The sequence below is a fragment of the Gekko japonicus genome, unplaced genomic scaffold (genome assembly GCF_001447785.1).
Source record: "Gekko japonicus isolate JY-2015 unplaced genomic scaffold, Gekko_japonicus_V1.1 scaffold498, whole genome shotgun sequence".
Taxonomy (NCBI): Eukaryota; Metazoa; Chordata; class Lepidosauria; order Squamata; family Gekkonidae; genus Gekko; species Gekko japonicus.
Window position 1 is genome coordinate 765,254 of NW_015177022.1, and position 13,248 is coordinate 778,501.

Genomic DNA, 13,248 nt, shown 5'->3' on the forward strand with positions numbered 1-13,248 from the left:
GTAGAGCTGAAATTCACACCAAAATTCTGTCACAGGAAAGTATTCTGTATAGTCTTCATATGTGAGTTTTCGATATACAGAGATTTATTTATTTTTTAAATGGGGATTGAGGATCATTCTTTCATATGAGTCCTCACCTGCAACTTGAAGTGGTATAACCTATTACCGTTAAAAAAAAAAAAAGTCATCAAAAAGCCTGCCAGTTTAACAGTGTGAGTGTGCATATGGAGAAAGTGTCATGTATGGGTACTGAGGTTTAATCCTTCCTGTCCACAGGTGAGGAAATCGGCTTTGACTCCAGTGTTTCTGGAAAGATCCCTGAGGAACCATGGATGAGGAGCACAGATGACAGACAGCATCCTATGGATGCATGAAAATTCCTCATTCCAGTTTGAGAGCTGGGGTGAAACAATTCTACCATGTGGAAGCAGCTTTAGTCACCCCATTTTTATGAGGTCTTCTGAGTTTACTAGTTCAGCAATCAGGAATGACCCCAGAAGAGTGTACTTGTAGTATCACTGTGCTTTTAGGTCTGTGACAAAAACCTAGGAGCTCTGCTTTCCCTTTATGCTGTAATCATGTTATTGGTACAATTTCTTTTACATTTTCTTTTTGTTTGTTGTTTATATTTTTATTCTGTTGTTCCTCCCAGGATAGCATACATGGCTACAACATTCTTTCTGTAACCCACCCAGATTATCTCCTCACAACAGCCTTGTGGGATAGGTTATACTGGGGGTGTCAAACATGCAGCCCAGGGGCCGGATGAGGCCCCCGGAGGGCTTCTATCAGGCCCGCAGTGGAACTGGCTGTCTTCTGCTTCTTCTTCCAGTTCTGCTGCTGCTGCAGAATAATCTGAGATTTGACTCCCGGGGGGGGGGTGTCTCCCCAGGCCTAGTCACACATTCATACACCACACTGGTTGTCCATAAGGTGAATTATTTTGTTGCTACCAATAAGTGATATCTGAATTGGGCTCTTTCCAAATCTAACCAGTAGTCCACACTGGCTCTCCAGTGCTCTGTTGTGAGATGTATATACCCATGACAAACAACACCCTATTGTGTGACTCATGCCCAAATTGACCCAATTTTTAGCATGAATGGAATACTCAGAATCCTCTTTTTTATATCTTACAGGGTGCCACTTTAAAGTATTTACCAAATATCATCAATGACGTCAAACTGGTATTTGATCCGGTTGAGCTCAGGTAGCTAGAAAGCATGTGTTTTTTCCTCCTTGAATCTGGCTGGGCTGTTCTGAACCAAAAAAGCAAATTAGTTGTTGGGGAGGGGGGAATACAGGAACAGCCATGAATTGTTTGATTTTTTTCCTGCAAGAATTGTCAAGGTGACTCTTAAAAATGAGGGAGACCATAACTCTGTTATGAACATAAGAACATAAGAGACGCCAATGTTGGATCAGGCCAAAGGCCCATCCAGTCCAACACTCTGTGTCACACAGTGGCCAGAAATACCAGTGCCATCAGGAGGTCCACCAGTGGGGCCAGGACATTAGAAGCCCTCCCACTGTTGACCCCCCCAAGCACCAAGATGACAGAGCATCACTTGCCCCAGAGCCCCTATCTATACCTTGTGGCTAATAGCCACTGATGGACCTCTGCTTCATATGTGTATCTAATTCCCTTTTGAAGCCGTCCATGCTTGTAGCAATTATGGACTCCCTGTAAATGACTCAAATGAAAGAATTATGTCAGAGATGCAGTGTCATCCTAAACAGAGTTGTATCCTTCTAAGGCTGTTGAAGTCGATGGACTGAGAAGGGTGTAAATCTGCTTAGGATGGCACTGTCAGAGAACATAATGTGGTCCAAAGAACCATTCATCACCTGTTAGGAGTGGTCCACATTCATTTTGTGGGGGTAGTTCAGTTTGGTGTAGTGGTTAAGTGTGTGGACTCTAATCTAGGAGAACCGGGTTTGATTCCCCACTCCTCCACTTGCACCTGCTGGATGACCTTGGGCAAGCCGTAGTTCTGGCACAGCTGTTCTTGAAAAAGAGCAGTTTCTGTCAGAGCTCTCTCAGCCCCACCTATCTCACAGGGTGTCTGTTTGTAAGCCGCTCTGAGACTCCTTTGGGTAGTGAAGAGCAGGGTATAAATCCAATCTCTTCTCTTCTTCTCTCTTCTTATGACTGAATCTTATTTGTGTTTTGAATAATGTAACACACTCATCCCTCGAATTGGTTGACCTCATTTTGTAATTGTATCTTCTAGACTGTTTCCTCTGGTTGCAGACATGTGTATGTTTCTACCAGCTCAGCTTATGCCACGTTGATGTGTTAGTTTTTAAAGTATCACAAGACTCTGTTCATCATTTGGGCTGCAAATGGGCTAATGTGGCTACCTCTCAGAAATTACTGAGTCTTGTGTACTCATGTTAGTCAGATCACATATTAAAGGAGAAAGCCGAAACCATTCAGGGTCACTTGCCAGTGCAACCAGGGCAGGAATGTGATTTTGACATAGCAAAATGTCAAAATTAGTGCTACTGGGATAGGGACTTCCCCCCCCCCCTTCTATCATTTTTTTTCTTGCCCTCATCAAGGTTTATAAGGCTCTTAAACCTTGATGAGGGCAAGAAAAAAAGAGAGAGAAAGGGGGGGGGGAGTCCCTATCCCAGTAGAACTAATCCACAAAACCTGTCTAGCTATTAGATCAAGATGGGTAGCCATGTTTGTCTGTTTGTAGCAGTAGTAAAGAGCAAGAGTCCAGTTGCACCTTAAAGACTAACAACATTTGTGGCAGGGGATGAGCCTTCCGAGTCACTGCTCACTTCTTCAAATATCTGAAGAAGTGAACAGTGACTTTGAAAGCTCATACCCTGCCACAAATTTTGTTAGTCTTTAAGGTGCTACTGGACTCTTGTTCTTTTCTACTGCCTGGCTACTGCAGGTCTGATGTTTGTTTGTGTTACCTAAGGGACCGCCTTTCCCCACATGTTCCCCCAGGGGCACTACGGTCGGTCGGGGAATCCAGATCTCCTGGATATTCCAGGCCCCAGAAACATCAAATTCGCTGTCACCAGGGCTAGGGCGTTTTCGGTGGCAGCTCCTACCCGGTGGAATGAGCTCCCAGAGGAGATCCAGGCCCTGTGGGACCTGGTGCAGTTCTGCAGGGCCTGTAAAACGGAGCTCTTCCACCAGGCTTTTGAGAAGGCGCCGCCGCCGCCACTATTCCATCACCGCCCCTCATCTCCGCACTTTGACCATCAGTGGAGTGGGTATTATTGGGGGCGTGAGACGTTCCTTGGCAGATGACAGTGTAGTTGGGATGCACATTGTTGGTTTGTTGTTCTGGTATAAAACCTCCAGAACCCCATCTTGAAATCTACAGTTAAGTAATTCTGGAGCACGACATTTTTTAGTGTATTATGCATATTGTATTTTATATTGTTTTATATTGTTCATTGTTTTAACCAGGCATTTATGCCCCTTGTGAGCCGCCCTGAGCCTTCGGGGAGGGTGGGATATAAATGTAAAGATAAATAAAATAAATAAATAATAAAATATGGCAGAATCAGTGCTGAAAAGCATGACTTTAATAAAAACCATTCCTTCTGTGCCTGATGATGTTCTGCTTTCCAGCATCCTCTTTAGCAAATTCATTCAAAGCATCCCTGACAACCAGCTGGTTCGCCAGAAACTGAACTGCATGACCAAGATAGTTGACAGTGACCTGTTCCGTCAAGCTGGTAGGTCTATGAGCTAGGAACTTGAAACCACAGGCCTGAAATAAGTTTGCAAACAACAGTTCGGAAGTTGGCATGAATCCTAGTTTACCCATTGGCCATTGTGAAAAACTGGCTTGACTAATCGAGACATGGAAGACCGGATGGGCTTGGAAAAGGGGAGGAGGATTGAGTTTCCAGATCATTTCAACTGAGACAGCCTGCATGGAACATTTTATGTGTGCAACCAAGGAGAAGGCGGGGTTTCTGTAACCAAGGCGGGGTTTCCATGCATCTGATTGCCCTTGGGGTTGTCATGTCTACCCTTCCACCCTCCTGCCCTTGTCATGCCTTCTTTTTGTCCACATCTTGGTACAAAGCTTTGTACAACACAGCTCAGTTGCACTGGGCCAATTGTACCTCTGGGATGTCACATGGGTGCAACATTATCACCATTCTCTTAGTAATGCATAGTGGATTATGCTGAATTTCCTTGCACTTGTAAGCCTAGGGAGGGGGCTATGAAGTTTAATATTATTGAGGATTTTTTTATTCACAAGCTTTTTTAAAAATTCAGTAAATGGTAAGCTAAAAGCAAAAAGAGAGGGGAGGGAAACATGGCCCAAGCCTGATGTATTGATTCTCTGCATTTTATTTCTGGATTGTTTCCCAGAGTGCCGAGATGTTCTTCTGCCTCTGCTTGTTGATCAGCTAAGTGGACAGCTGGATGATAATTCCAGCAAACCTGACCACGAAGCCTGTTCGCAGCTCCTCAGCAATATTCTTGAGGTTTTGGATCGTAAGGAAGTGGTGAGTGAATACATGAATGTGACTTTTTATAATACATAAATAAACACACATGCAGAATAACCAAAGCTCATTGAAAAGTCTCATCTTTGGCTATAAAAAACCCCCTGGATTCAAGCGCCAGTATTTTTTAAATTCAAGGCCTTGGGTGACTAGATTGAAAGAGATTCCAGGGCTCCACGAAGAAGTGATGTTGCCAATCAGAGCAGATAAGGCCCGGCACACCCCCCCCCCCCCCGAGTGTAATGTTAGTACTGGGTGCAGAATTTACCCTTCTGAAAATATTGACTTTTAGTGGCTTTTTAAAACAGGCTTGAAGAACTGTAGATAGAGGTAAAAAGAAGGCAAGATTGACAGCTGAGAGGTTACAGGGATTTGTGCACAGCTGGGCAAGTTCAGTGAGATAAATGTAGAGCTCTGCGCTGCTTTCCAAGTCCACCAAACACATTCTGCAAACTAGTAAAAATGGACTAAGAAAATAGGCAACTATGTTATAACAAGCAGGGAAACTGTAAGGACATTTCCCCCTGTATCCCTTTCCACGCACAGTTTCCTCTTTCTTTCCTGGCTGCCCCTGTATCCTGTCCCCTTTCCCTGCTTTTGTCTCTCCTTCCCACTCAACAACCAACCTTTCTTTTATCTGCCCCCCATCTCCAGCTTTATTTAGTATTTGTTTGCTTCATTTATACCCCACCTTTCTCTCCAGTATGGACCAAAAACCACTCACATCATTCTCCTCTCCTCCATTTTATCCTCACAAAAACCATGTAAAGTAGATCAGGCTGAGAGAGAATGGCAATTTGGAACTGACACTCTAGCCACACTGGCGCTCAGCTTTCCCTCCTTCCCTCCCCATGGCAGCCTCTCTCTGGTGGTGCAATTATTGGTCAATTTGCTCTTCCAATGGAGATTCCAGTTGGAACAGGATAAATTTCTTTTTCACCATTTCAAGGCATGGTTTCGCTTTCACACTACATGCACATTGCATCACAGCCCCCACTTCACTCTTGTCATGCTTAGAGATGTAAAATTTCCGGAAATTCTGAAGCTTGGAAAAAAACCCGGGGTTTTTTGGTAAAATTTGGAAATTTTTGGAAAAATTGAAAAAAATGCTACATTAGCACTTCTCTTTTCTTTTCCAGATTGAAAGTCATTCTGTTACTTTAGGAACATAAAATATGACTATGGACATTTTTACTTGGCATCAAAGTATCACAACTAGCATATAAAAATATAGTGTATCCATACAATTATTACAAACCCACATGCAAAGACAAAACTGAAACCTTTTTCTTTTCTTGTGACAATAGCACCTCCTAAAGGAAGAAATGCATTGTGTTCTTGCATTGGAGAGTTCAGTTTGTAACCTAGAACTTGCTTGTCCTCAGTGCACAGAAATTAGATCAATCTGATACCATACATATTTTTTAGAATTGATTTGGAAAATATTTGAACACCTTGTCTTAAAATATTTTATTCATCGTGTTAAAATAAAATGTTCCATAATCGATTTTTTTCCTTTTCTTTTTTCAATTTTTCCAATTTTTCGGAAAAAAACAAAAAAGGCTTTAGGAAAAAACCCGATTTTTTCCCAAATTTTCCCAGTTTTTTTCCGGACCTTCACATCTCGAGTCATACTACCATCATGATCTTCCACTTACACGTGTTTTTGTTTTTGTTTTTAATCGGGCTTTTGTGTAGTGCTGCTTGAGAATAGTGGGATTCAATACCCTTCTTTTGGGGAAAAAATGCACAGTCTTTCAGTTGTAGCACTGAACAAGACATTGGTCCCCACTGGCATCAGTTCCCCTGTTCCATCTCCCTATATTTGGTTTCCATTTCAGTGATGGGCTGGCCAGAACACTGGTCTTTGTGTTTCAGTACTGTAATAATAGCACTACAATGTTGCCCTGACCTCAAAATTGGGATTTATTTATTTTTTAAACCCAGGCAGTTCACTGTGAAAAGAAGTGGAAGGGGTATTTCTTTTATTCAAGTACAAGATATGCCTTCCCTTTCAAATACAAGACAAAGACCATCCTGGGAAATGTTATGCTGGGAAACCACATTTTGTTCTGGTTTTTAAAAAGTGTGTTTTTGTGGAAAGAGTAGGCTATTCACGATTTGTACAGGAATGGAGGATAAAGTCATCTGGCAACAAAAAATAAAAGCAAATGAGTAAGGTAGCTGAAACAGAGAAAGTCCACTGTGTGGAATCAGCTGGGGTCTTTACTCCATCTCACATCCCTGAGCCTGTTCGCAGGATGGGTGGGTCTGTTTTACAGGTAAAAACTGAAGTGGTGGAATGAACTAGATCACATCAAACTTCAAGAGTAGGATCACAGTTTCAGAATATTCCCTTCTGCTATTCCCCCACCACCACAGAAACCCAGCAAAGCAGGCAAAGAGAAGGGGAAATAGAAAACTTCTCTCTGCTGTACTAGTTTTCTATTTGAGTCATTTTTTTAAATGCAAAAGAGTATTTAAAACTGGAATGCATCCCCTGCGGTCTAAACTGGAGCACTCCCATCTGACAGCTTCAGCATTTGCCACCTTATTTTCCTGCAGGTACTCTCCCATAGAAGTAGGCATAGAGATGAAAGGAGGTAGTGTTTGATTCGCTAACTGGGCCTATGCAACACTAAACCATTTGAATCTAAACTGTGCTGCGTTTTCAGCATGTATTTCTTGTGCTGAAACCTTTTTGTTTTGCTACAGCTTCTTTCAATAAGTATCCAGCCAGCCTTCTCCTCCTCAGCACCAAGAATCTCTGTGAGAGGAGCTGAGCCAAAGTTCTGCCTAACCAGCTTGTGTTCTGCTTAATCTCCTCAGGGCCCCACTGCTGTTCACATCCAGTTGATTATGGAGCGCCTGCTGAGGAGAATAAATCGAACGGTGATTGGAATGAGCAGACAGTCTCCTCACATTGTGAGAGCCATTTTCCTAGAGTCTGTGCTTACTTTGTTTGATAAGTGTTCCTTTATTCTGTAATTCTGCACTCTGGAGTCCATCTTGCAGAGGCACAGACAGGCGTGGGATGCTGTCATTTCTTTAATTGCTTTTCCACCAACTTGTTCCCATTTTATATGCTGTCCAGTGGGAACTGGAGCAGGACATAACAGCTTAACTGAGTCTTCGCCAGTTTTCCCAGTTAAGATTTGGAAATTCTTTACCTCAGTCCACTCTACATTATCACACTGGTACCTCATCACCTTCTGTGATGCTTTCTGGGAAAGCCTTTATTTCAAAAGCAGGGATGTGGCTGTGCTGAGAGACAACACTTTCTCTTTATTTTACTAGGACGTTTTATGTTGCTTTTCTCCTCAAAGTGAACCTAAGCAACTTATAGAAATTTCAGAAAGAACCAGTTTAAACAATATAATTTAAATGATCACAGAAAACAAACACATCCCAGTTGGTTCCTGATTCATTGGGCTGGCTACCATAGGCCCTGGGCCATAAGCCACAGCTATGGGCTAAGAGCACTTTGCCTCTTACCTTTTGACTTGTGCCTCTGGCCATGCCCAGACTTAAGTACCTACAAGCAGAGGGGGAAAAACCAAGCTCAGTCCAAGTGGTGCTTGGCGACTGTTAGGAGGATCTTTTCTACTTCTTCCCCTCCCTCTCCCATAACCCAGAACGTGGTATCACCCAGTTTCAGGATGGGCAAAAGGAAGTATGTTTGTACATGACACACAATTATAGTTACAGTGGATTGAAAATATACCCCACATTGACAGTATGAGCCAATCCTGACAGCTCCACTAAAAATGTTAAGGGTTTTGTGTACATGGATATCAAGTAAGAGTTTTTGATCAGGGATTTGACATCTGTGAGCTTTACCTTTTATCCCACCCACCACCATCTTCATTCTTTGGTCTGCTTAATACAACCTCATTTTGTTAGATCTGATTAATTGAATACTGTTGCTTACCAGTGATAATGTTGTTTTAATCAAGCCCTTTGCAAAGAAGAAAAAGAAAACCAAGGAAATTGATGGGAGCTCTTTGTTTTCCCCCTCCCCTTTTTCATTTCCAGGGTAGTTTTGTGGCATGCATGACAGCCATCTTGAGACAGATGGAGGATTCCCATTACAACCACTACATCAGCACTTTCAAAACCAGACAAGACCTTATTGTGAGTCTGACTGAACTTGAACTGGGCACTTGGGGGTGGGGGGGAGCAGTGAGCCAAACCATAAATATTGAGTCTGAAGCTGTGTCTTGGGGTGGTGGTCAGTCAGTCTGGTTTATGAGCACTGTTTTATTTCCAGCATTTGTGTGGTTATTTTTCCCTATAGCTGTGGTATTCTGCTGGCAGTGGGCTGCCCCCCAAGGTGCAGCACCAAAGGCAGTAATCAAATTGAGGCTGGAAGAAAGGTGTGGAGGGGGTGGCACCTTTCTTAGGGTAAGCAGGAAGCCTGTTGGGGGAGAAATAAAGGACTATTTTTTGCATCCGTAGGTTTTACTGTTTTACTGTAAGACTATGTTGCTGAGTATGTTAATTTTCTGTTATTGCTGGCTGCCTTGGAAGCCATTTGCAGGTAGAAATGAACTCTCTAAGAAAACCATCCTTCTGGTCCTTTTGATTTACTGTGCTTGAGTGTGTGTATTTGTAATACCTCATGAAATGTCAGAACCTGGAGGAATCAAATAAGATTGTGGCCACTCAGAGGATGGAGCTTTAGTACCTAACTACTCCTAGAACAAATTATGCAAAATAGCAAATATTTGCAGAATGAATCAAGTAAAATAAGAAACATCATGCAGATTTACTTCTTGTGCATAATGCGTATCAGCCACAGCATTCATCTTTCCTTGATGCAGAATTTTGATTGCCTGGGTACAGAATTAGAATGTTGTCTCCCATGGAGTACAGATTAGCCCTGGCTATATAGCCCTTTCCCTCTTTCCTCTGTTTCTCTATGCATTTTTCTGATCATGAGTTCAGCCATTGGCTGGCCCAGGGCCTGAGCAGCCAGGGCCAACACTGTGACATGGAAAATCAATAAGCGGCAAGGCTGGATGGCAGTCCAGGGACCAGCATGTGTTTAGTTCACTCTGGAAAAAAGAGATCGGGAGTGGTGCTCTGTTCTTCCACTGTGGAACCTCTGCCAAGAGCTTTGAGGGCTTTGACTTTATTTGGTCTGATGAAAAGTTGGCAGTTTTGAGGCACCGGGATTGGCTTCCAGAAATGCAGATGTGTTTTTATTACCGTAAAGGCCATGTGACACATTTGCAACGAAATCCCTCAGGCCACTCAAATCTTATACTAGTCTTGAGGTTTACTTTCAGTATTTCCACACCCAGATCAAGTTATTCATAAGCTTCTTTCTAGTGCAGATGATCTTTCCAAACAGCATGGGAAGTCGGTGTTGGGAGAACTTGGATCTCCTGGGAGGGTTTTTGGGCAGCCATATGCGAAGCTGACCAGTCAGTTTGATTCCTTCTTTGTCATTAAAATCATCTTCAGTGTCTTTCCATGCCCCAGTCAGGAGTGACAACCATATACTGATCCTTTGTAAGCATACACTGAATCTTTTGTCTGGAACCATGTAGTACAAAAATCAATGCTTGATTCCTGAAAATTCTGACTGAATGTTGTGCATATCTGTAAACCAGTGTGAAATGTCTTAACTCCACACATTCCTGGTAAGTTATTCATGTATATGTTATTTATTCATTGGTTTATTTAATCCCTCTTTTCAGCCAAAAAAAAAAAATCCCTGAAGTGGTTCACAGCAACCATAATCCAATAGAAATTAGAATTACACAAATGGAGGCCCGCAAGAAACTTGCGGGATGGTTATCTCATTCATCACACCTTTGCTTCCTCTCCTCACCCCCTACCTCTCTCACACTATTTCTCCCCTCTGCCCCCCTTTTCTTGCTCTCTATTTCTCCTCCATGCATGTGACTTCCTCTCTCTTTCTGACCTGTCATCTTTCTCATTGTTTTTCTGCCTCTCCACTTCATCACTCTTTCTCTCTCTTTTTCTGCTCCACCCCTCAAATGTCCAGGAATTTCCCAACCTGGAGTTGGCAACCCTATTTATTTATTTATTTATTTATTTACCTTTACCAGTTTACCTTTATCTGCCTCTCTGCTTTTCATCTCCACCCTCAGCCTCTACCTAGGAAAATTACAGTCTTTCTCCGCAGTGGGGACCAAAGCAGCTTTCATTATTCCCTCCTCCTTTTTATCTGCACAACAACCCTGTGAGGTTGGTTAGGCTGAAATATGTGACTGGTCCAAAATCACGCAGCCAGCTTCCACTGCAAGATGGGGATCTGAACCTGGGTCTTGCAGACCCTACTTTGAAGCTCTAACTGCTGCACCTCACTGGCTTTCATAGGGTGGCTGCTGATGAATGGTAGTAAGCAGCCGAGGCTAGGTGAGTCATGCAAATCAGGGGGGACCTGGCAACCCTAGACAACTGCCAGGCCTAGAGTTGCCAACCTCCAAATGGGACTTGGGGACCCCCCAGAATTACAACTGGATTCTAGATAGCAGAGGTCTGTCTCCCTGCAGAAAATGGCTGCTTTTGAGGGTGGACTCTGTGGCATTATACCCAGCTGAGGCCTCTCCCTTCCCAAACTCAGCCCTCCACAAAATCTCAAGAAATCCCCCAGCCTGGCACTGGCAACTCTTGTGAGGCCTGGCCCCACGGCTCCCTCCCTCCCTCCTTGAAAGGCCAAAAGAGGCCTGGAAAGGGCCCTTCCCCCACCCTTTTACTGACAGAGCCAGTTAGAAGCCCCTCCCCCCCGAACGTTCAATCTCTCTCTCACCATTGATGCCTGGAGTTAGATCCCTGCAGAGGTCATTTCAAAAGGTATTGAGGGGAATTCAACCCTCCCTGAAGGGATTTTTTTACTTCTTGGATTTTTCTGCAGACACAGGAAGTATACTGACTATGTAGGAAAAGCTGTTGGAGCTTCCTGTTAGTGGAAATAAGTATCCGCACAACACGCCCTCTGTTGGAATTAGATATATAGATTTTAAAATTAATTTTTAAGGTGATCATGGGGTGACCTTCCTCTGTATTGCTTCCCAATATGGGATCAGGTTGCTAGCAACAAGAGAGGGAGCTTCAGAGTAAGTTGATATAATGGCCCTTATCCTTTGAAATCCTGTTTGAAGAGGTCTGGAAAAAAAGAAAAAAGCAGGTGCAAGGTGAAAGTATTTAGTAGAGCTTTTATTAGGGTTTTTTAAATTCCACCTTGAGCAAATTTCACCCTGTAGAAGATTCCCCCAAAGAAGCTTTACTGCAAAACATGTAGGGCTCTATAAAGCTCTAATAAATACTTTCACCTTGCACCTGCTTTTTTCTTTTCTTCCTGCTACTGGTTCAGCCACTGTTCTCCAGCACTGAAGAGGTCTGGTCACCACCCCCTGCATTGTTGGCCTTCCAGAAGATAGTGAAGACATTTCCCCCCCAGAGGACTCAGTTTTAAGGGTTTTGAGCACCCCTTTTTTGTCTTTTGAGCAGACAAGAGAAAGCTGCCTTATACAGAATCAGACTGCTGAGTTATTCAAGGTCACTATTGTCTGCTCTGACTGACAGAGGTCTTCCAAATCACCTACTGCCTGATTCTGGAGATTCTGGGGACTGAACCTGGGACCTTTTGCTTACTACTTCCACTGAGCCATGGCCCCCACCTCAATGTAGTGCTGTTATCCTGGTTTCAGGGTTGTTGTGGGTTTTTTGAACTACTGTTTTCTGGATTTTATTGTTTATCTGATGGCTTTTTCTGTTCCATTTTATTGCTTTTTCTGCTGATGGGTTACTACGTCGTGTAGTTTTAATCGGCTGCCGGATGTTTTTGGATTGTAGTGTGTGCTTTTTAATTCTGTATTTTAAGTTTTAATTTTTGTAAGCTGCCCAAGATACTTGAGTAAAAGGGTGGGATGGGAATACAGCAAACATGACAGAATGAAATGCTGCTGCTTGGGGAAAGGGTTCTCCACTGGAATTAGATCCAGGCATGATGGATGGGTGCCTGACAGCCACCTTTCCTTCCCCTGATGTCCTTGGCAATGCAGTATTAAATTCTAATCCTTGTAAAGGCTGTAACTGTTATTAAGCCAAAACTGTGCAAAATTATGTGAAGTTTGGCTCGTAATGGGTATTGCGAAGTGATAGATTAAAGTGAGTTGGTACCAGGCTGAAATCACCTCCGTTAGTCTCTGTAGTAATAAAACAGGGTTGCATATTCACCATTTCCTAAATCAAGTTATGAGTCCTAGCATAACATACAAATCCAATAAAGCATCTCCGCTCTATAAAGGGTCTCAAATATAAAACCATATGTCACATTTCATTCCCACCCACTCATCATGCTGTCATGGGTTGGCAAGGGGGGGGAGGGAAATGAAACAACCAATCAAGTTGTCTAATCTGTTCTCCTGCAAAGAACAAATTATTTTTTAAGACCACCTCCTGTGCAAAGACAGTATGTAATGTATACTATAAAAGTGAGTCTTCATTTTTGCCCAGATTAGCAAATGAGCCTGACCAGGAAGCATTTAGAGAGTCAGAGAGTATCACTTGTACCGCTGCAGCATGTTGATGCAAAAAAGACCTGCTTTGCTAGTCTGGTTGGTCTTCCTTTGGCTATAACTGTGTGGAAGCACATAGGCTGTCACTGAAATCTCCAGTTAAGACCACGTGACTCAATCATCCATGTAAAGAAAAGGAAATCCACATTTGGGATGCCAAAACAACAATAGAAAAAGTGGATTCAGGATAGATTTC

General features: G+C 43.0%; 1 protein-coding gene across 1 annotated transcript in view; it reads left to right on the forward strand.

Moving 5' to 3' along the window:
- Positions 1 to 13,248, forward strand: part of DOCK5 (dedicator of cytokinesis 5) — a 178,144-nt gene that overhangs the window by 108,416 nt on the left and 56,480 nt on the right. Inside the window, exons 24-28 of the mRNA XM_015427785.1 lie at positions 1,140 to 1,210; positions 3,605 to 3,711; positions 4,361 to 4,497; positions 7,327 to 7,422; positions 8,533 to 8,631. Coding sequence (XP_015283271.1) covers positions 1,140 to 1,210; positions 3,605 to 3,711; positions 4,361 to 4,497; positions 7,327 to 7,422; positions 8,533 to 8,631 — 510 coding nt within the window. The remainder of the gene's footprint in view (positions 1 to 1,139; positions 1,211 to 3,604; positions 3,712 to 4,360; positions 4,498 to 7,326; positions 7,423 to 8,532; positions 8,632 to 13,248) is intronic.